Source organism: Cyclopterus lumpus, chromosome 19 (assembly GCF_009769545.1).
Source record: "Cyclopterus lumpus isolate fCycLum1 chromosome 19, fCycLum1.pri, whole genome shotgun sequence".
In the NCBI taxonomy this organism is placed as follows: domain Eukaryota; kingdom Metazoa; phylum Chordata; class Actinopteri; order Perciformes; family Cyclopteridae; genus Cyclopterus; species Cyclopterus lumpus.
The window spans coordinates 3,729,205-3,753,677 of record NC_046984.1 but is presented as its reverse complement, the minus strand read 5'-3'; the positions used below and the strand labels follow the sequence as shown (position 1 = coordinate 3,753,677).

General features: G+C 41.0%; 1 protein-coding gene across 4 annotated transcripts in view; it reads right to left on the bottom strand.

Annotated features, from left to right (window-relative positions):
- Window positions 1-24,213, bottom strand: part of abcc3 (ATP-binding cassette, sub-family C (CFTR/MRP), member 3) — a 43,663-nt gene extending 19,450 nt beyond the window's left edge. For all 4 annotated transcript variants that reach the window (XM_034559511.1, XM_034559513.1, XM_034559514.1 and 1 more), the window contains exons 1-8: window positions 23,781-24,213; window positions 12,438-12,614; window positions 11,245-11,370; window positions 10,300-10,437; window positions 6,450-6,575; window positions 6,093-6,154; window positions 4,310-4,441; window positions 2,065-2,313 (exon numbers count right to left, since the gene is read on the bottom strand). In XM_034559511.1, coding sequence (XP_034415402.1) covers window positions 2,065-2,313; window positions 4,310-4,441; window positions 6,093-6,154; window positions 6,450-6,575; window positions 10,300-10,437; window positions 11,245-11,370; window positions 12,438-12,614; window positions 23,781-23,816 — 1,046 coding nt within the window. In that variant the 5' untranslated portion in view covers window positions 23,817-24,213. The remainder of the gene's footprint in view (window positions 1-2,064; window positions 2,314-4,309; window positions 4,442-6,092; window positions 6,155-6,449; window positions 6,576-10,299; window positions 10,438-11,244; window positions 11,371-12,437; window positions 12,615-23,780) is intronic.
- Window positions 24,214-24,473: the final 260 nt, after the last annotated feature.

Below are 24,473 nucleotides of genomic sequence, written 5' to 3'. Positions count from 1 at the left end.
CTACAGAGATAGATCCCAGATGAAACACCTTTTTTAGTCTTTTACACCCTCCCTGTAACCTTTCAGCAAGAACTTCAAATAGGACTTCTGAGAAACTGTCTGGTATCTCTGCACTCATATGAACTGCAGATACCCCAAAACCACTTTAAAATCGACAATGCAACTAGTCCCAGATTAATTATTTACAATGTTACACATTAGCAGAGACTTTAACAGCCTTTTTGCCACCATGCCGTGAGAGGATCGTTACACCTCCATTTGCTCTCCCAGGAAAACCTTATCTCATCTGTATCTCGTCTGAAACAGGCTGATTGTTATCAATATCAAATATGTTATGTATTTGCATCACCCATCTGTGAGCGTGTAGCAGTGTACTGTTCTGTTCCGATGGAACAGGAATTACAGTCATGAAGCGCAATATGTCCAAAATATCATCTGTGGCTAAAAGTTTCAAGGGGAACCAAACCTGTGCAAATAGACTGGTCTTTGTTCGCCTTTAGCTGAAATAATAATTTACATTTTTAGAACTACGTGTTTTTTACTTGATCGTCTGCTCTTTTTCAAAGTTCTTTATGTTGTTGGTTGCTTAGGTGAGGTAGTTGAGGAGGAACGTTAGGCATAATGGTTAGGTTAGCATAACGTGCTAGCCATCGTCACATAGTTTGCATACTCGGTTTATTCAGGCAGACTTCTCGCTAACCTAGCATGTCGTTAGCCCACTAACTAGCTTAATGTGATACGTATGCTTGGTCGCTTGCGGTAGAAGATTATTTGATCTTTGGTTGGTGGGTTCATGCTAGTAAGTTCGACGTGTCATCAGCTGGTTTGTTGCTGGCTAGCTGGGGACGTTCTGCAGACTGTCGGCAACACTGAATATAAAGTTAGAGGTGTTTTGTAGATTGTCGAGTGTGCGGGATGCTCGCACACACTGTTGAGCCTTCTTTGTGTCACGGTCCGTTACGTGCAGATTGAGTTGTCAAGCCAGCCTCTGTAGTTCAGCCTGAGCAGATACAATGAACTTCATTCTCTCCTCAAGACGTCAAAACACCACTATATCTTTACATTGCAAACAGTTGTTTCTATCCTGTGACTAGTAACTATATGCAAGAGCAGTGGAATCGGACAGGCTAGGTCGACAGACATGAATGTTTACTTAAAATGTTTGTATTTAAAAAATAAATTAAAAAATAGATGCTGAAGCATTAATGACAATGTGACTGAAAGTTGCATGAATTTATTTGCTCTGATCATTCTGAACTTTGACCTATTTGACAAAAATCTGGACATGGAAGACTATTACTTAACAATCTTCTGCAATGTGTCCAACACACTTCAACTCTGATTAGAGGTTTGATTTTTGCTCCTGTAGTCAAAGACTCTCCAAAGTCCAAGAGATGTGTAAGTATCTCAGTAAAACTAAAATAACTGGTACACAATAGAACCTCCCAGTCTTAAACAAGGGAAGTCCTAAAGCTTTACTTTCTCTTTTCTTATTTTATGTTGGTCATCAATTTAAAAAGGCTTAAAATAATCAAGTATAAAACAGTATACTGACTGAAACAGAACAACTTTAGTCAGAGCATAAGACTTTAATAGTGATATAATATCAAAATAAATTCTGTGAATTAAAATGATCTGACAGATCAAGGAGAATTTGACATTATAATTAAACTAAATGTGGGCTTACTCAACCACATGACCATAACAAAATACCTCCAGGGAAACTGCGTGGTCATCCATTTCTGATACCTTATCTCTTAGAGATAAAAGGCTTCCATAAAATATCTGCCATCAATAAATTCCCACCCTGGTCATTTAGAAGGTAAAATGAAAAATACCATATATAAAATTATTTTGCATCCTAAACAAGGACACTATGTAGTTTAAAAAAAGACAGCTGGAAATATATTGGCTGATGCAAAGCAGCATGCAAAAACATGCACACAACATTCAAAAAGACGTCATGAAAATAGTATTCAGGAACTACGAAACAATGGTAGCTTATTGATGTTGCAAACTTGCAAATATGGTGTGGCAAAAGGAACATTTAACCTCGTCCTCTACCTGAGCAGCTGAGGGTTGACGAAGGTGATGACATCCTGCAGTAGCTTGTAGGCCGAGCCAATCAGAAAGTACGGTCCAAAGGTTTTGATGAGGGCGCGTAGGAAAGACGGCTGACGGGACGCGGCCTTTTGATTGGACAGAAGCACCTCGACTTCCTCCGGGCTGCTTTCTCCTCCACCTCCTCCGATGTTTTTGGTGGTGGACGGCGGGGGCTTGGAGTACGCAGCCTGGCTGGACAGATTCTCTTCACTGTGGGAATTTGGGAGGTTGTTGGTTAGGAAAGAGACAGAGAGACAAAGGAAATCTTCAAACTGTGGGGCGTGCAGACCGCCCTCTGCTAATACAGGTAAATACACCGACTATGGATAAGTACCTCATACACTTCAAAACATTCATACTATCCCTTTAAGTGATGGCTGAATAAGGCTCAGGCTGCCACTAATACCAGTTTTCACCATTGATGAATGGATTAACTTTTAAAGCTCCTAATTATACCAAGTAAACACATTCCATACTTCATAATCAGTTATGATAAATCCCTTCGACAAAGCTGGATTATTGCATTAGCAAGTAGTAATGCAAACAGAAAAAAAAAAAACACATCCGTTTGTTAACAAGAATGTTCATTTGGTCAGAAAGAGATCAGAAAAGTGTTCAGTGAAAAGAATATTTTGCAAACAAAAACTATTCTAATACCGGCTTAAAGCGCAAGTGTGGGATTCCAGATGACGACTAGTGAAAAGGCGTAATCAAGCTTTTCCATATCGTTTTACAAGTTGCTCTCAGTGAGAGGGCACAGCAAGACTCTCGACAGGAAGACTGCGGCACGGAGAGCGAGAGGAAGCAGCCGCTTCGGAGGTCGGAGTTCACAGGGCTTGTCGAGTGCGTTTTGTGCACAACAAGCGCTTCTCACTGGAGTGGCACAATGTGGAGCTGAAGACCTTTTCTCTGTGGCCAAGCAACTAAACTCGTTTCTCCACTCTGGAGCTCAACTTAACTTATAGTGGGATAAGTCATTTGATCTGTCGCACATTTTACAGAACTGAGGGCGTTGGAGTGATTCCTTCAAGGCTACGACGTTAAAAACAAAAGTTAATAACATGAGGAATTCATCAGCAAAGCCGCAAATGAGAGCGAAGCAACACGCACACACGCCGTAAAAGTCAACATCCTCTCCCCTCTCTTCTCCGACAAAAAAAGTGGACAGAAGGCTAGGCCTTACCTTCCACATTTTCAGAGCAGATCAGCAATCAGAGGACATGTTTCCGAGGCCACAGATCTGAAGTGTCATACAGTAAGTAGGCCTACATGCGCTTAAGTAACCTGGCTGGTGTCCCATTTCTGCATTAACCTGATTTCTGAATGTCATTTAACAAAAGAAAAATCTGGTTAACGCAAATTTAATTCCGCTGGAGAAACTCTTTTCTCCATTTTTCTCCAACAATTCAATGATCCTACTGCAGTAAAATGTATCCTGATGCGTCTTCGCAAATACTGACTAGAACACCGAATGTAGATAAATCCGCCGCTGAAAGTAGTAGCCAAAAAACGCAGCAGTTCTTCCTGTTTGAAAAAAGAAAACGTTGGCAAAAAAACTAGTGACCAGTTGTTTTACATTTTTCCTTAATAAATTTATATAATTGTGACCCATTTTCAAAGATGTCTTCAATAATAACCAATGAGCTTGGGGGTTGAAATAGTCAGACGGGAAAAATGTGTTGCAGCAGAGAAGAAGGGAAACATCATTGCCCACAGCTGTATCCAAGGTAATTGAATCCAAAGTTCTACTAGAACTGAACTCAATAAGGACAAATATGCCTCTACACCAGACTACATAAAGGCACACACCTTAGTGCATTAAAGGAAACGCTGTGTTCCCACTAGCCTGGTCTCTCACTGCGACAGCGAAGGGAAAACTTAACAAAATAAAGCTCTCTTGAAGCTCCAGCATCATAAAAATAAATAATATGGTAAGGATTAAATGTGATTATTGACCAGCTGTGCATGTTGTAGTATCCAGGTTACAGCAGTTCTCCGGTTTCCTGCTTTAACCTGATTTCTCCCAATAACCTGCTGTCTTTGTCAGTAAACATAGTGTCTGCTTTCATGCACTATGGCACCACGTACAGCTTTCATATGAGGAACACAGACCTACTGGGAAAACCTGAAGCTTTAACTGTGTATTTCAGAAATGGAGAATGCATCCCCCATTCATTGATCTCCCCCTTTTCTTCTACAAACGTACCTCTTGGCTTTGGCCAGCTCCTTCTCCCACTCTTGGAGGAGTTTGGGCACCATAACCTTGGAGCTGTCGCGCTGGTTCAGAGACCAAAGGTCTTTGTTCTCCAGAGGCGTTTTGTACCCTTTAATAGCCAAGCTGAGAGAAAAGGAAACAGCAGTTTAATGTAATCTGATGTATTTAGCAATTCAACACAATTCAACACAAACAGGTGTAATTGCAGTAAACAAAGGAGACATTAGAGGGTCATCAGCCTCCAGTGAATCTTTGTAATAAAGTATCTGTCCCCTGTTGTGTTTTTCAATTTGTAGACAAGGGATTCTTAACCTAAAATCCTTTAACTTAGACAACTTTGAGATACTGAGACAACTCAGTAAGAATGCTTTCCACTAAGACACTTAATGGAGTTTCCTGGATTTGCTAATCATCATTATGTACTAGTGGATCGGATGTCACCGGAAATTGGCTTGATGCATTTTCCGGCATTAGGGATGGTTAGCTGACAGGAAACTGGAGAAAGATGCTGTATGTCCATTAAAAAAAATTATAAAAAAAGAGCATTATCTTGTGTGTTGCAAGATGTATAAATATAGTCTCACTTGTTTACAGAAAATCCATAATCGGCATCATAATGTAAATATGTTACAAAGCCTCTTTAGCAATGAAAACTACATTAATGTGATTTACAATAACATACTGCAGGGAGCATATATTGGAACCTTTATATAGTTTATTATTATGGCACCTTTCCCAATTCTTTTATGACATAATATACCTTTCCATAACAGTGTTCGCTTTCAGCCAATCACATGCAGGCTAAACAACTGCTACTAACAAACGTAGCCAATTAGCTCCCATTAGCTAAGGCAACAACACAGCCAAATGATTTTAAATCAACCAAGTAAAAGCTGTAAATAAACAGCACACATAAAAAACATCTTATTTATGTAGCTTAACAATACTGAATGATAAATAGCCAGCTAACTAGTTAGGCAAGGTTGAAGCTTTTACTATTACTCAGCATCAAAGCGTCAGCTTTAAAAGCAACAGCTAGCTGGATACTTCAAAGCTATCCCGGCAGTGTTTTGATTCTAGAGATATTTATCAGAGAATAGATAACAGAAATTGTCTCCACACTAAAGCTAGCTAACACTGTTAACAGTTCACTTTGAGGAGCAATCCAAGCTCGCAACCTTGTCTAGCTAATTAGGCGTTAGGTAGGTAGCATGTTCCCTCACCTTAAGGTCAACAGGTTTTATGAATGGGTTTTTGGTTAGATTCCCGATACAAGGTGTGTGGTTTGACACAAGCTTTTTAGACCAGGGATTTCAAAGTGTTGTTCTCCAACCTAAAATATGTCAGTAAATACTCCACACTTGAATTTTTAAGCTTTTACGCGTCTTTAAAAAAAAAAGGCGGTTGCTAACACGTGGCTAAATTAAACTACTAAACGTCATCAGGACAAACACTAGTCCGCTATTAGTGGCGGTGTCTTGAAGTCGTGCAACCATGGTGTAGTTTCTTTAAAGCCTAACTTTATCTTTTTACTTATTGCCTTTACACTTCTAAAAATCTTAATAAGTGGGGTACAGTAGCTGAAAGGTGAGGGGGCGGTCATGACAGTGACATATAACTTTTTGAAAAGTTACATATAAAAAGTCCATAATATTATTTGTTTCCTAATCCTTATTTTTGTATCTAATATTTAATTTACTTTGTAATCCTTATATATTCACAATAGAGTGTGGGTATATGGATGATGCAGTGAGGGAGAGCAAAGTTAACCCACCTTGTAAACCACCAGAACGTTAAAGTGGAGAGAAATCCTGCTGTGGTTTCAGGGCAGAGATTCTGAGAAGAAAAAATGGGAAAATGTCCAGACAAATAGGCCAGAGAGGTTAAACAAGGATAAGGATGACAAACTTCTGGGAGCAGCCAGTAACAAGCGTGTTTGCCTTGTGCGTGAATGGTATGTAACCTGCTTGAACTAGCACGGAGCTGCCCCAAAGCGCCCACTCCAGACTTTTAACCACTCAGGACACTGAAAACACAGTGTCGGCAGGGAGAAAAGATGTTCTCACGAATAACATACAGACACACACAAGCTTCATGTTGAGCAGATGCCGCAGCGGGACGCATAACTCACAGGGTCTGTGACAACATTGGAGAAGAGAGGAGGTTTCTCATTAAAGCAGCAGAGGATCAGCTCACAGACTGCCAGGCCGAAGTATAAGTAGAACGTGGTGAATCGCAGCTTGTCAGTCACTTCGTTCTGAAATGTAAAAAAAACAAAAAGGCACACACAAAGAAGTGAGTTAGGACATACAGTTGTAAGCATCTCCTGTCAATCAGTGCATTTACATGCAGGCAAATTAGGCCAATCAAGTGCTGAAATGTTGTGGTTATATTTTAGTCAAGGAAGGGAAGATCATGACATTAAGACAATATAAAGACATTCAGAGTGAAAAATATTCATAGCGGCACAAATAGAGTCCGAGTAAATATGTTTGTGATACAGTTGCCGTTACTACCGCATTGCATTGTGGTATATTCATTCTGGCGTAACAAATGTTTGCATACTGTAATATTTCTATGGAAATAGTATTGCATTTGCATATTTTGCATATTAAGGTGTAAAGACAAAAAAGCGTTTCTTGTTCTGTTGTAGCCATACTGTAGAAAATATGGACTCTGTGACCTAACCCGTAGGTTTCTGAAGAACCAAAATGAAGCTCAAAGTGGGCGGCTCCAGCCATCGCCATCTTTGCAGTGATCGAAAAACATAATTAAAAAAATGGGCAACGAGGTGGATCGTAGATTGAGCTGCGGTAGACCAAATGAAGCCAGGTTGCTGAAACGCGCTCACCTAGCTCAAAGCTACCTAGCTAGCCAAGGTTAACAAGCTGGTAAAAAGCTGGTCAACATGCTACTCTGTGTTGCTAGCCACCTATGTTAACCCTGTGGCCTTGTTGCTTATGGCGTTAACATATATGGTGCGACTGTGGCTCAGTGGTGAGCAGGGTCGTTCTTCAATCAGAGGTTCGGCGATTCGATCCCTGTCTCCACTAGCTCATGTCGATGTGTCCTTGGGCAAGACACTTAACCCCAAAATAGCTCCTGTAGCTGTTCTACGGTGTGTGAATGTTAGTTAGTCCTGATGGGCAGGTGGCTCCTCCCATCAGTGTATGAATGGGTGTGAAGAGGTGAATGATGTCATGTAGTGTTAAAGCTCTTTGAGTGGTCGGACGACTAGAACCCATGAAGCACACGTCTGATTTGCTCTTGCCATCGTCCTTTACTCTGACAGCTCATTATATAGAAATAAAGTCATGGATGAATGGATTTAGCAAAAGTTTCACTAACATTACAGTTCTTTATATCCAGTTGAAAACGGCGTACAACTTACCGCACACAAATATCAGAACGATCAATCCAATAATCTTCAAAATATCTCACACAAAACGTCATTGTCAAAGGAAGGCTGTACAAAATGTCACAGCAATCCATCTAATAGTTGCGGGGCAGAACATTTTTAACGTGATGTTGCCGCTAGGTGAAAATTCAAAGGATCTACTTTGTTGATCATCCTGTGGCAATTAAGCACGAGTTTCTGTACCAGTGAGTACAAATATAGCGGATTCTTAAAGCAAAAACCCAGCTTGCATTGCAACATGGAACGAGTTGTGTTGCTTCACGTCTATTGGGGGAATGAGTCTACTGTAAACACCTTAATCAAACTACATCAATAATGCCATGCATTAATAACACTGTCGAGATGCATTGCACTCGTGCAAATGTACCAACGGTCAACTTGCATCATTCACTTGAGTTCTCACAACAACAATGCTCACAACACACACACACACACGTACAAACACAAACAAAAAGAGGGAAGCCACGTACTTTTCTTCACCAGCAGCAGAATGCGATTATCAATAGAGGCGCGGAATCCCTTCACTTTTCACCTTCACTGAACTATACTTGCTCGTGGGCTTTCTGGATCAACGTGATTACAGCAGCACAGTTGTGCGGTTGCCTGGGCTGACCTCAACACATGGGGCTGGTCCTACTTTCATCACTATAGCAGCTACAAAACGTCCTCGAGACGACTTTAAAAACATGACTTTTAATTTACCTCATATTTGGGTGTGAGGTATACATTTGGGCAATTAACAAAGAAAGCTAAAAGCTTTGAGGGAAAATGTCAAATGCCATTCAGCATGTGGAACAAAAGGACTAAAATACAAAGGATTAAGATAAAATAAGATAAGATAATCCTTTATTAGTCCTGCAGTTAGGGAAATGTACAGAATTACAGCAGCAAAGGAGGTAAAGTGCACACAAGACAAAGACAAAAGCACCTAATCTGTGACAGCAGAAACATGTTGCACTCTGACACACACCTGCTGGCTGGATAGGCGTTTAAAAGAAATGTAAACGCCTACAAAGATCTTACAGCCAGCTGTAGTTTTAGCCTCAATGTGTGGCACTATCATGATGACTTTGCATTTCTTCTACATCTGGTCGAGTTTTTACATGCTCTTGCTCTCACTTTGTTGAGGTCACCACAGCCACAATGCATGGTGGCTTCATACATCAGATAATCCTCCACACATAGTAAACATGAATATTATGAAGTAACGTAAATATGTTAATCAAGAGGAAGCAGCATCACTCGAATAATGACCACAATCCAGTGATTGCGTGCACCTTAACACATTTTCACAATGCCGAAGAGCAAGTGTCCCTATTGGAGCACAGACCCAACAGAATTGTGCTCTCAAGATGGAACAAACAATGGAACAAACAATGGAACAAACAATGGTCCAACCAGCAGTTTTCTCTTATAATTAGGATGTTAGGTCTGGTCCCGTTTGTTAGCAATGAGCTTCATGAATTCTGCAAAGAAGGAAACAAGTACTAGCCAGTCAGCGGCAGTAGGGCGGCTCTGCCAATAGCTGTCAGCCAGAGGTCATTTAGCAAGCGGATGGGAGGGCACTTCAACATTTTCCAATTAACTTCATCGCACATTTTTGCACACAATTGCTATTGCATTGGTAAAGTTACCTAAGCCTAAACTGGCTCCACTGTGACCCCAAAAATACTGACGGTCTTCTATTTGGTGCTGGACCGTAAAGTTAACAGTGGCTTTTCTCTGAAAACGGTCGGAGACAAAGCTGATGAGAGCAGCGAGACGGATCTGTAAAAACAAAAACAAAGAGCAGAAAGACGCTACAATGCTCGGGGAGCTCATCACTGGTGAGGTAAATAATATTAATTAATATTAATTAATTAGTTAAAATAATATTAATTACAGCAGCTGAACATTAACCTTTCTTTCTTTAAAAAAACAACAACAGTCTTCAGCCTTATAGCGCAAATGTTTAACAAGTCACCAATTAGGAGTCCTGTAGTTCTAGTAGATTAGAGCTTTAGAGTTCTAGTAGCCAGAATTCCCAACACCGGGCCAAGTAATCAGCCGGGTCAGAGGTATTCATCAACAACTCCAATCAACCCCCATGGAATGTTAATGTTGTATTTTGGGGGCGCTTCCTGCAGCTGCTGCTGCACATGTCTTCTCCAGCCTCTCACTTCATACACCGTCTTGTCTGCTGTCGGGGCTTGTTTGAAGCTCCGTTGGTGAGCTGCGCAGCACTAGAGGTCAGATAAATACGCTGCTGCAGTGAAACAACAGGCCTACTATTCCCTCTCTCTGCTTAGCGGTGCCCTGGGCTGACCCATGCAAAACATCCACTCACTGTAAGCTTCATACCAGCTCCTGAGACAGCAAGATGGGGGGAGAGGACATAGCTTACTAATGAAGTAGTCTTTAAACCTAAAGAACACTGAGGACTATAAGTGACAGACAACTGGGAAGAAGAACAAGAGCAAAGTACAACAAGTACATGTAGGTAAGAAGACAAGGAAATCGGAGAGATGAAAAGGGCGATGACAGACAGGTGAAGAGGCATTTGAGGTCCTTGGCGTGTTCTCACCTGGCTTGAGGCCTGTAGGATCTTGGAGCGGAAAGGCACGACGGCACACAGCACAGACAGGAACCAGAAGATGAAGAGGACCCCTGAGGACTGGACCCCGCGTAACCTCTCAAACTGGATTAGAAATGTGGCCAACAGCTGAGAGAGAGGAGGGAGGGAGGGAGTGGGGGAAAGGAATGGGTGCCCAGAAGGGAGAGGCAGAGTTAGATTAGCTGGTACAGAATCCCAGAGGGCATGTAAGGTCTGACTGGTTCAGGGTTTTATGCTGACTGCAGCTCCCCCGCCGGGTGAGACAAGCTCATCTGTTGTTGGTTTTTTTAACCCGCCGTAGCCCTCAGGAGAACTATAGATGAGCTCTCCTCAAGTATATAAAAAAAAATTAATAGCACCACCTCAACTCTTTAGGCAGAGCGAGCCAGGGGTCTACGGTCTCTCAATTAAGATTTTATGATAAAAGGACATTATTTTGTTTGTTTGTTTTGCAAATATTTTAAAATGCATATCATAGAAATAAACATAACGACAAAAGCCATTTTTTCGTACGCATTTTCTTCCGACAAAAGAAATGGAGAAAATGGTCGCGGCTAGAAACAAATCAAATAAATTGTGGGTGGTGGTGAGATCAAGGAAGATCTCTTTGCAAAGTTTAAGTGACAGTCATATTCCAAATGCGCTATTCATTTGACGGCCCATTATAAAATGGTAGGTATGACCATTTTGAGGCATATTAACTGCTAAAACTCTTATGTGACAATTTTATACCATTTGTATGCAAACATTGTTTGTATATTTTCCAAGGCCTCCAAGCTACTCAAAAGACATTCTTAAAATAGCTCTGAAATATTTAACACAGGTCAGAAGGAGCATTCGATTATAAAACCAGAAGCGCACATCTTCTTAAGAAACCTGAAAAGAGGCAACTGTTTTAGGATGGACATATCTCACCATGGTCATGCCCAGGACCAGCGGGGTGACGAAGTAGATGGGCGGCTGGGTGTGACCCTGCCGAAGCTCATGGAATGTGTAGAAGAGATCGGTCCAGCACACAATCCATAACAACAAGCCAAACACCTGAGGGCAAACAGAGAGGGAGGATAAAAGATTAAAAACAGACAGTAAACACTGTAATAAGGAAGGAAGGGAGATGATTAACTAGCGGGGTTAGCTTGTCCTGTGCAAAAGTGTCTTTGAACTTGCATTCTCTCTACTGACTATCAGGGGGCGACGACACCGGTTGCAAAAAGAAGTCAGATTGTATAGAAGTCTATAGAAAATGACTCTACTTCTCTCTTGATTTATTCCCTCAGTAAACATTGTAAACATGAGTTTATGGCCTCAATCTAGTTTCAAGTCTTCTTCAATACAGCATGATGTTCATTTAGTAAATGATGGTCCATTTAGAATAAAATAGACCATAAAGCAGAGTATGCTAGGCGGGGCTACTGTGATTGACAGGTTGCTGCCGCTACCAGAGACGTCTCTATGTCACTCCTCCACATACAAATATGGTCACTTCCATTCATTGGTTGCAAAAAAGCCAAGATGGCGACAGCGAAATCGTCAAACTTGAGGCTTCAAAACAGCTATCCACAAACCAATGGGTGACATCACTCATTAGTAATTTGTGATTTTGGGCTATGCAAAATAATACTTCTCCAATAGGTTTCTGAAGAGCCACTGTGAAGTCTTTAGTTCTGGCCGTCGCCATCTTGGAAGTAACAACGCAGCACGACTCCCGGCTAATCTAAAAGTGGGCGGTTCATGGAGCGGAGGCGGGCCCGACCGGGTGACGCAGCAGAGGAGACCGCCAGCGGACCTGAGACAGCACCCACCGGTCACTCATCACTAATAACTTTATAGTGGTCTTAAAATCTAAATTTTTACACTACAGGACTATGACGCGCAACAGTCAGTTTTCACCACAGAAATTAGGATTCCAACCCGGAAGTCTGAAGCTAGACACTATTTTTTGAATATTTTTCTTTTGTATACTGTAAATCATGCATAGCAGCAGCATAATTATAATTTCAAGTGAGGAGAATTCCAATCTCAGTTGATGGCGCGCCGAGTGGCCGGTATCAACCACACGAGTCAGCGCTTTGGAGGACGTGGCGTAAAGATGTACAAGATCATCTCACCGTTTTGAATCTGTTCATGATGGACATCATGATGTAGCCTCTGTGGTTCTTCTTGAGATAGAAGAGGTAGATGGGGCAGACGGCCCACAGGTAGACGCACGGCAGCCATGACAGGACAGAGAGCTGGAAACACTCCGGGAGGTCGGGCCGTTCTGTGTGGAGCGTCTGGTTGGCTTCCTGCGGAGACACACAACATGGGGAGCGGCACATTAGCTTACATGCTATCTGAACCGTCCCACTGACCAGCAAACATCATGACTCAGACTCGCTCAACTAAAATCACATTCGGAGGCTGCAGCAGTGTCCCCTGTGAGGAGGAAATACCAAATACCATACGTAAAATTCCACCCCGATTATCAATAGAGGCAAAGAGGCTGCATACAGAGCTTCACAACTGTGATACTGTGTTCTCTTCCTAAATGAATCAGATCAGAGACTTATTGCAGCTGTTAGTCAGGTGTATTCCTTAATTCTGTGGATAAAAGCGGTCATGTTTTCCCCACCAGAGTCTCTTTTAGAAAACCTTTTGTTTTACGGCGGCAGTCCGACGGTCTGCCCTGAACCTCACTTAGTTCACCAAGGTTAAGAAACCTCTGTATGACAACTTCTCCACAACACAGTGTAATTCATTTATTTTGCTGCAGCGGGACAATGGCCGAGTGATCCAGAGGACATCCGGAGGAGGAAGGTAAAGTAAACATGCATCTCAGTGACACGGAGGTTCCCGTGCTCCCCTGGACAAACGCTGGTGTGGGCCCACCCACAGATGGAACTAAGATAAACACAGCTGCTAGATGCACCGCCACACCAACCTGCGTGAATCATGGGCCAAGTGTGGGAGTGAAAGTGTTGCGGGGGGGGGGGGGGCAGATAATTGAATAAACAATGAGATCATACTAATAAATGGATTCCTCCCACCTTCCCCACAGTTTTAGTAAGTGCTTATGCTTCCACATGGTACATCCAACTGCGCCACACCAACTAGATCCCATGGAGAGAATGGATGAGCTGTTGCTAAATATTTACAGAGTAACTGCCAGATGTAACTACTGCATAGCTGATCTGGGGCACATATTAGTCAAGTGTGACTAATCTGTGTGGAGGGTCACTCGATGAAATGGTGTTCGTTGAGGAGGTAACTTGGGGAGATTTTAAAATCACATTCCACAAACTCAACACCACTCAGCAATTATGCAAATAGCTTTTGACGCGATGACTGAATAATGTCAGTCAGGTTAGCCCAATCAGATATCTCCCTATCATTCTAGCTATGTGAATACCACCGATTCTGAACACGCCCATTTCTCCATGTGTGCAGACAGAAATAAAGTCAGAAGTACAACCTCTCATGAATCTCCAAGACGGGTGAGCTTTAGAAGTAATGGGGGTTGCTGCACTATAGGTCAAGGAGCCTTAGTGCACCTGATCAGGTGCTCATTGAAGATGGGGCAAGTAGTAAAAAAACTAAAACAGTAAAAGTATCCAAAGTATTCTTTTATCAAATGTAAGAAATGGCTTTATTCAATATGCTGGTGTTTTATTGGGTTTTCTTATGCTCTGGGATACTCCAGTAAAAACCTGTCATTAACACTAGACTAGAACCAAACAGGACATACTCGTGCTCCTCTGTATATTCGTTGGAAGTAAAGCAGTGTTTTCATTGCAAATATGTCACATATATGTCCTCCCATATTATTTTTTATCTTCCGTCCTTCCGTCAAGCCAACCTGAGGAGCCCGAGAGCAGGAGGCCTGTGATGGGTTTGACAGTTGATTGGCCGCGAAGCAGCAGCAGTCTGGAGCTTAGCTCCTTCAGCGGGGCTGGCTAGCGTTCCACGTTTTACTACACAGTCCACATTTTGCAGGCCCCAGATTATAAGACTTATAAGACCCTTGAGGAAGCTCCAGCTGCAACCCAGGTTGGACTCAAGTTTTGTTTGACAAATGTCATTTTTTTTGTTTCTTCCCAGTAGATCTTAACTGAACCACATGTGCTTTATCATATAGGTATTTGTGAGGCAAATCCACGACTTCTTGCAAACTATCTGGGTTTGTTTATTTTTCTCCAGGCCTGAAAATTGCTGTTGTATTCCATGACTTTTCATGATCCATGATGTACCAAACACACCTCTATCTCACCCCGCATGGAATAGTAAAGGTCAAATTTAAAAGCATTCAGATATCTTCCCCCTGTACACTTGGGAGAAAAGGCCAGGAGCAAATACCATGTTTAATAACTGACCGCACCAGACGAGGAGTTATTCTTTTCTTATCTGGGTGTCAAAGGGCACTTAAATGTACACAAGACGTGGTGTAATTAGTTTCTGCCATGGCATAGGCGACAACGGGGAACCTTTTAAACATTTGCTGCAGGATATTCTGAATGTGAAAACGGGAGATTGTTTCCATGGATGAGGGGAAAAATGAAAGGATGCAATTTGTGAGCTCCTTAAAAAAAAAAAGAAGAAGAAGAATCATTCACCCGATATAGAGTCTGTTTTAAAAAAAAAAGATTTCGACTTTGTAACTGGACATAACAAAATTAACGATCAATTTCAATTCACACAATTATTGGTAACGAAATACATTACATTTAGACGCATTTCATAAGCAATAATAGTCACAAGCTCTCCGTGAATGAAAGCTATTAAAATGGCAACTAGCGGTTTTACAAAAGGCACCGGAAGTTACCATCATTCACAACCAAAATAGACTCACTGATGATAGTTATGAAAAAGAAAAGCTGCTCTCGACACACTCTCACCAAATGCATCATGGTTGCCCTTCGTTCCATTTCACAGACTTTCAGGCGGTAATCACTACACTTGAAACCTGAAACCCGAAACTTCAACAAAAGATGAGATAAAAAAAAGAAAGAAAAAGGGGTGAGGCGCTTTGCTATTACAGCCAGCCGGCTGTGAAGGGAAGATTACTTCAGTTGGAAGGGTTGAAAAACAGGGAGTCTGACACAAAACCTCTGGATGATGAAACAGAGAGCGCTAACCTCGTGAGGATTGTTGCATAGCACCTAGCTGTTATCGAAGGATGGTTCCAGAGCCCCGGGGATATCACTAACGCCTGACTACATAAACACACATGAATGGAATTAATGTGAACAGGGGTTAGGCTTTGGAATTGGGTGACATGTGACAGAACGGTATTTCTGTGTATGTATGCATGTATACATGCATACTGTACATACACAGTTAGTATGCATGTTTATAGGGATTTTGGTCCCTTTGTTGTGTTCATGTACTTGCCCGCAATTGTTTTTTACTCATTTTTCTCCACAATAAGAAAAATCTGAAAAAAAAGTACTGAAAAAATTGTTTCAAAGTCTGTAATATCAAATATCCATGATGGAATACGCAACAAACAATGTCAAATTTGAAAGGTATACTTTAGCGTTGCAATAAACAGTTTGCTCAAGTCTACAATCTAACGGACGCTAGACACAATGGATCTCCGTTTGTCTGGAAGGGGTGTGAATCTCTCAGTAACTCACGATTTGATTCAAAACATGTCGGTGTGTGTAAGAAGATGGAGTTTTGCTATAATGCACTAAAGTAAACATGCTAAACCACACAATCAAATACACATTTTTACTAAACAAGGAGTTTATTTCTCAGAAACTGGCCAGGAGCGATGCAGCATCGGGCGCCACTTTTACCTGAACTTTAATCGGACGCCGATTTATTCCCGACTCTTGATTTGAAGGCGCCGAGGAGGCATGAAGTGACCTTCTCCAATGAATAATTGCCGTACCTGCTTCACAGTAAAAGCATTCCTGAGGCTGAGTGATGGAAAGCTTTTAATGTGAAGAAGCAGGAAGTTTACATTAGCAGTACCACGCCACGGCTCCGAAGCAGACCGACAGCGAGCCTTGAAACCCTCCTAACCACAATACTGTGTTACAAACAACTGAGCACAGCAAGACTTTGACGAACTGCGCTTTCTGGGGAGTCGTCTGCCTGACCAAAGTCCTTCTAATGCAAAGCCTTCGGATGAGGAGCTTCACAGTTTGAACCCCTCCTCAAAAACAGGACTTGATTTTGGAAAATATTTGCTTTCTAGCCGCGAGTTGGATGAGAAAATCGATAAATCTCTCAGATCTGTACGGTAAAGCTAAGCTAACCTCTAGCAGTCAGTGAGCTTAGCTTAGAATACAAACTGGAAACAGGTAGCCTGGTTGTTGTTCGTATGGATTCAAAAACAACCAAATATTTTTGTATAATAGTTTGTGTGCTTTGGAGGTGATTTCGTTACCCGGGCCAGGCCCCCGATAAAGCTATTGTAAAGCTAATGCTTGATGAAGCCACAGCCTGGCTCCATTGATCCATCACAACAGGGAGAGAAAACTAAATGGAAGGTTTCTCTGTCCCTTGCGTTTTTAAATTAACCTGCAACAGTGCATTCGACCGGACACAAACCAGCCAGACGCCAGATTTAGCTTGAGCTAATTAACAGGACATTTAAGCTGGGGAGACACTGGCGAGACATAATGTTATGGAGACATAATGTTATGGAGCTTTGGGGATATGTCATGCCATTAGTCAGAGCGGTCAATCAGTTCTTTGGTTTTTTTGTTGCTCTCCTGAAGGTTTCTTCCCTTTTTTCCCTGTGAAAGGGTTGTTCCTGGGACAGGGATGTCGTATGTGTACAGGTTGTAAAGCCCTCTGAGGCAATTTGTGATTTTGATCTATACAAAATAAACTGAATTGAAGTTCTTCACAACAGAAACATCCTTGAGCAATACCTTATCAAATATAATAATAATAATAATAATAATAATAATAATAATAATACAGATCATTTATGGAGCACACATTCAAAAGATTCAGCTCAATTGCTTTACAACAGAACAGATTTGCAGATTTACAGATTTTTAAACAAAAAATAAGACTATCAAGAACAATAAAAAATGTGAGAATTAGTTGCCTGCTTCCCCAATGTTCACATATTGTTTTTTGTTTGTTTTAAATACCTTTATTTTCCAAGATGTGAGGCACCATTGTGACATAACTTAGGTAAATAGGAAATAAAGAAAAGTAGAAGCATTGTACAAGAAGACAATTAAGGCTTGTTTGTTTTTTTATAAAACGCATATACAAAATAGTCGTTAGTTGCAGCCCAAGTAGTCTCATATTTACAGTAGTGATATCAATCTTCTTATCTAACGCTTGGCAAAAAAAGAAATCCCAAAATGTTGATATCAATATTTATTTTATATCAGTGTGGTTATCCCCTGCTATGATGTTGCATACTTAGTGCAAGTGGAAAAAAGGTATTACATTCGTACATTACTGCGAGTATCATTTTATGGACCAAGTGGAATATTTTTTTTCTGAAAAGGGTTTGTTGGTTAACGGACCCATAGGAGATAACTTCAAAACAACAAGGTACTGGGACTGACCCTTCGCTCGACCCCTTCCCTGACTGCTACTCTGTCAAGCTGTCAGAGCTACCATGGAGCCCCTCGATCTAATCTTTTGTGAAAACACGATTTTAAAGAGAAGCAGACCTAAGGCTCCACAATGAGCGTTTGAAGGATATGTCCAGGATGTTAAACATGGCAATCTGGTCCTCTGCTCGGAAAGTAAGAAACAAGAGTTCCGCCGCGAAAAGGTCTGTGTGAAAGGGTACTTGTACCAGATCCACGGAACCGGCCTGAAAATTAAGAAAATCTGGAAAACAACTGTGAGAAACTGCGGAGCACCAATCGCTGCTGTTCGCCAACATGGAAAACATTGGCGATGTAATTCACGTGTTTGTGTTCTTCACAGCGTAGTGGATACCACCGGATTCCTTAAATGCGGATTATTGAATAGGCATCCCTTCCTGCTTTACAGAGAATTTGCTGTCTTACACACAGGAAGGGACTAAAACGGGAAGGATAATAAATCACAGATTAGCCACAGATTTGACAGATAAAAATCATTTTTGCTAGACTTTTAAGGAACACATTTAAAGACTTTTTTACCTTAACTCACTTTTACTTCACAATTAATGTATTCTCAATGTTGCCAGACTGGACTGACAAGAAGTGGTCGATTCATAATAATAATAATAATGTATCCTTTATTGATCCCATAGTGGGGAAATTCTTCTCTGCATTTGACCCGTCCTTAGTTATTAAGGAGCAGTGGGCTGCAGTGAAGCACCCAAAGAGCAACCGGGGGTTCAGTGTCTTGCTCAAGGACACTTCAACATGCAGCTATGGGGAGAGCGTGGATTGAACCGGGTGCCTTGTGGTTACAGGATGACTGCCGCCCCATACAGCCTAGAACACTGCAACATGGCAAATGTTTAATTAAAATAAAAAGATAGCATTAAGCTAAACATTGTCAATCTCAATCATACTTCTTAGAATATGAGGGAGAGCTGTGAATGTGAGGTCCTAACGACCAATCGCTGATCACCATTCCCCTCGCTCTTCATGACACTGCAGTTCCACACCCTACATGATGTGTTATAACTTGGTGGTAGATTTAAAAGTTATGATGAGAAGGACAGCTTGTACAATAATTATAGCTAATGATACAGTCACAGTCAATTAAGTAAAGCTGAATTTCATTCTTTTTTAAATTGAATTTGGCATTTAACTCCCTAAAAAACCTATTTGGCAGAGTGTTAAGATTGACTCGTTGATGAAAGTTTAGCAGATAACAGCCAGCAGTTGTATTTTGTAGTTTAACCAACTCTATAATTTAATCAATCATTTTTATACAGCTTATAAAATGTAACAATGGCTAAGTCCCTACCAGACAGAGCTACCATGGAGCCCACACTGTCACTAACTGCACTCCATGGATTAAAGTCATCATTTCTTTGGGAAGAAACTGTTACAATCATTAAAAAGCCAATGCAACATGTGTATAAATCCAATATACCATCAGTAGCGAGCATAGCATATAAGTGCTAACGCTAGCTGCTAATGTTAACTCCCCAGGTTTTTACATAGGAACGTAATGTTTTAGAAACGGAAATCTCCTTCCGACCTTTCCAGGTAACAAGTATCAATATTACACAATGTTTAACCGCGGTCATAGCAGAGCCGGATAGTTGTCGGACCGGGGCCTGTCCAACACTACAATTGGACTGCATTCAGGGGTTTAACTAATAGTGATGGGTGGAGGGAGGTTGTATTGAAGGAACATTTTATATTTTAAAAAGGCGTCATTGTCCCAACGGTACACTCCGGCTCAAAACTTGCAGGGGTTTTGACCAATCATCTAAAGAAAAATGTAATGAAGGAATTAAGATTACATTTTAGATGACATTTATAATAAACAAATGGATGGACTAATAATATTATATCAGAGACGAAATAAGTCAAACCTAAATAAGAAAATGCCTAATTACATTATGGAGTCATTACCAATAATATTATTACTTCCCCTGCAGTCAGATTGTTCATTCACAGTGTGGAAATACCGCTCTAACTACTGGGAAGCATTGCACTTTCCCACCAAACGCCCGCTCCCCTCCCCCCTTTGTCAATGTGACTCAGACTTCTTCAAACACAACCTTCCTCTTTTTCACTTTCCACTCAGCCTCAGCCTACAGCGGCAAAACCTGAAAATCCATCCAGACTTATGCAACACCTTATTGCTCACACAACGGCAACCCAAGCTGCCGCCGACGGATTGGATTGTCGCATTAACTGCTGCTGATGAATGGGTTTGGGGTCACCTGTCCGTGGGTCAACTCGGTACCGGGCTGCACAGAAACAATTAATGAAAGAAATGTTGATTGATTATCCAGGTCGGAAAGATGTTTATTTTGAAAAATGACTGGATACATCCGTCAGTGCATCTGGCTTAGACAGCCAAAAACATCCTATTTATTACGTCCTATTTATTACGTCCTATTTATTACCTCCTATTTATTACCTCCTATTTATTACGTCAGACGTCCTATTTATTACGTTCTATTTATTATTTATTACGTCATATCTATTACGTCATATTTATTACGTCCTATTTATTACGTCATATTTATTATGTCATATTTATTACGTCAGACGTCCTATTTATTACGTTCTATTTATTATTTATTGCGTCATATCTATTACGTCATATCTATTACGTCATATCTATTACGTCATATTTATTACGTCCTATTTATTACGTCATATTTATTATGTCCTATTTATTACGTCCTATTTATTACATCCTATTTATTACGTCAGACGTCCTATTAATTATTTATTACGTCATATTTATTACGTCATATTTATTACGTCATATTTATTACGTCCTATTTATTACGTCCTATTTATTACGTCCTATTTATTACATCCTATTTATTACATCCTATTTATTACGTCAGACGTCCTATTTATTACGTCCTATTTGTTATTTATTACGTCCTATTTATTACGTCCTATTTATTACGTCCTATTTATTACGTCCTATTTATTACATCCTATTTATTACATCCTATTTATTACGTCAGACGTCCTATTTATTACGTCCTATTTATTATTTATTACGTCATATTTATTGGGCTTTGTACCGAGTTTGTTTTACCAACTGCTGTTTGCAAACGTCAATACTTAACTTTCACATCACAATATTTTTTACCTCCGTGAGGAAACAGTCGGACAGAGACAGCTCACGCAACATGCAAATCAATTCCAGTGACATGTCAGTCACACGCCAGCCACAGAATCCAGCTGTGACACACTCCAACATTTGCATGCCATCCTTGCAACAGTGTACTGTTGTGGCTCTCATGAGCAAGCTCTGCACCTTTCACGTGAAACGATTGCAAAAAACCATACGCATGTTAGTTATTCACCCTTGATGATGACAAACCCAAAACAAATGCTGTAAAACTTAGATTTGGTGATTTTAGAAACCAGACAATGAATTGATTCATCCTGAACATAATCAGATTTAGCAATATTGGTTGCAGTCCTAATCTGGTAGCCTATTAAATAGGATTTAAAATTCAATTGGAACATATTTTAATTTCATTTATATTTGCAGCAAAAAAAAAAAAAAAAGGGATTACAAACTGATACCACCACATAATATTTAACACACTGCAGGTTTTCTCTTCATCACACAGCCCTTAAGTGGGAAACAGTGCTGTACACAGACCTCCACATATTAGTGACACACAGGCACTAAAGTCACATTCAACGATTTTCGATGTTCTTGTCTTGCAAATCAGGTCTCAACTTCCTTCGGTATGCTTTTGGGATCAAATCTAAGAGCTCTTGATCTTTTGAAGATGACACATGAAAGTGACAAGCTAACCATGTTAGCAGATACGCAGGACTTTCAAATCCCCCTATCTTGTGAAGATTGTGTCAAGGCTATTGCTTGAAAGCTTGCTCACAAATCTTCCCTCCCAAGCAAGGAGCGATTGGAGCGCTGACTTTACCAACGGAAGTCTCGTTTGAACTTGAGTTTTTATCAAGTGGAGATAAAAAGGTGCCGGTTGTATCTAACATATTTAGCAAACAATGAGAGTGCAAATAAAGTCCTTGGTCCTGAAGCCTTTGTGTTTAAGCCGAGTTGCACAAAACATGCATTTTTGGGTACTTACGGGATTACAACTGCCTCCAGTTTGTTTGAAGTGGAAGTAAACAGCAGTAACTAGTTTAGATAACCTCTGATGATCTCAACTACAGGCCGGCCCTCTGTGGCATACATCGGGAGGAAAATCAGGTGCACATTCTTAACCCCTTTTTGACACAAAGAGGCTTCGTCATGGACACAGCGCGAGGCGGTTTGATGAGAAAACAGTTTGTGTTGTTATACTGATGAGCCCAGAAACCTATCCTCCAAAAAAAAAAGAAGAAAAATGTAAAAAGCAATATGTCACAAAGCAAGGAAACACCACGGGGTTACTGTGAAGCTGCAAGGATGTGACACAGCCTACAAACCAGAATGTATAGTTGTTGACTGAGGGTGTGGGGTTGTTTTTTTTTCTTTCTTTTATGCATCAGGCTAATAATGTCGGAAATGTTACGTGTTCGTATCTAACGTTACATTTTAAAAGTTACACTTTTAACACGATTCTTTCATTGCGCAGACAAACAATGTGTACACTAGCAGTGCAAACAATAAGAGACACTATCAAGCGGCACACTTTTTTTCTACACACAATAACAACGAGAGATCAACACTGATTTACCACACCAACCGGTCTATAAACAGACATAAACCTATACACATACTGGCACAAGCGTCGAATTCAAAGAATCCTTGTTGACAGTCGAGGCTGAACTTGCACAGATCTGCATCAGACGTTGATGTGAACTGGCGGTAGGATGTGTGGCTGTGGGGAATACGCAATTGCAACAGTTACAGGATTAAACCCACATTATCATTATTATTATTTTGTTGTGTTAAAGACACTGTGCCCTGAACAGAGCATCATCATCCAGATCTCTAAGGAAAAGTGGTGGATGGAAAGCTTCCATAATATTCCCATTAAACCGGTCTGTGTGTGATACCTCCTTATCCAAATATCCCACGGCATTTCTCATCTCTTATAATACTCAAAATTATGACAGAGTGTGTTGACTGATAGTTCTAATACATCTCTTTTTGGTCATTTCATCTATAATGGTATGTGTATAAAGTGACTTTTACACTTTGTGATGTATATCACCTGTACAGAAATATTCCCAATGAGCCTGCAGTGTGTCTTTGATACTTCCAACATTGTAGGAAGTATCAAAGTAAAGTAAAGTATCAAAAAATATTATATCAAAAGTAAAGTAAAGTATCAAAGTAAGAATACGTTGTATTGATGTTATGTTTTTACCTTGCTTCTATGTAGAGCACTTTGTAAACCCTGTTTTTAAAAGGTGCTATATAAATAAATGTATTATTATTATTATTACATTGTGGTTTTGTTATCTCTGCTGTGCTATCAGTGTATTATTCCTAGAGGGACGCAGCTACTGTATACTGACGGAGATAAAGTTCACGCACCTTATCGCGTAGATGCTGTACACTAAATACGACAGAAACATTCATATTTACATCCTATATCGTTTGACAGTCGGTCCTCGAGGACAGCAGTGTCCGTCCTCTCTATACAGTAATTCGGCTTTAATTGAGAGCTTTGTTAACACTAAATGCTATTAAGATATTTATAGTCAGCCATGACCGTTGCTATACTTCTAAATGGCTAACCGGAAAAGAAAAGAAAATACATAACATTGCTCAACCTTGCCAGGTAGTACACACGCACACATACACACAGCCAATGGAGTTACAGTATCTTGTAACACACACACACACACACACACACACACAGCCCAGTCGTGGAAAACCCACGAGAGCGGAGGGCGGCGGCGAGTGGCGGAAAACGTACTCACCCAGAAAGGGCGCTCCGGTCCGCACAGCCGCTCCATCTCTCTCTGGGTCCGGAGACCCGGGACAACCAACCGAGAGCTCTTTAACCCCGCTGCCGCGCGACCTCTTTTTTTCTCTCTCTCTCTCTCTTCTCTCTCTCTCGCTCTCTCTTCTCTCTCTCTCTCTCTCTCTCTCTCTCTCTCTCTCTCTCTCTCTCTCTCTCTCGCCGAACAGCTTCCCCTGTTTCCTTCCTTCGAGAAGAAAAGAAAAAGAAAAGAGAAAGACGCCCGCTGACTGTCACATGCCACCCGGACCAGGTAGGTGTTGCGGAGGAGCTTCAGTTCCGTGGACAGCCCCCTTCCGCTCTGCTGGGAGACGGAAAAAGAAAAGTGGTCTCGGAGCGAAGAGTTAGTTGAATGGGAGGTTGTGGCGACCGCAGGGCAGAGTGGCAGCTAGCTAGGCTCCGCCCCCTCGCTCTCTCTCCTACCCTCCACCCAATCAGTGTCTGTCCGTCCCGTCATGAGTCTGTACCGCTGAATACCTCATTATATTAATTCCCTGTATTTCTCACGCAAGCAAGGGGTGACACTGCAGGTGAATACGACTTTAACTGATAGATATATAATGACACTTCCCCGGTTGATTACTTATATTGAGACAATTGGTTTTTGAATGACACTTTTTTTTTTTATTCGTGTTGTTCTATGTGCAAGCAA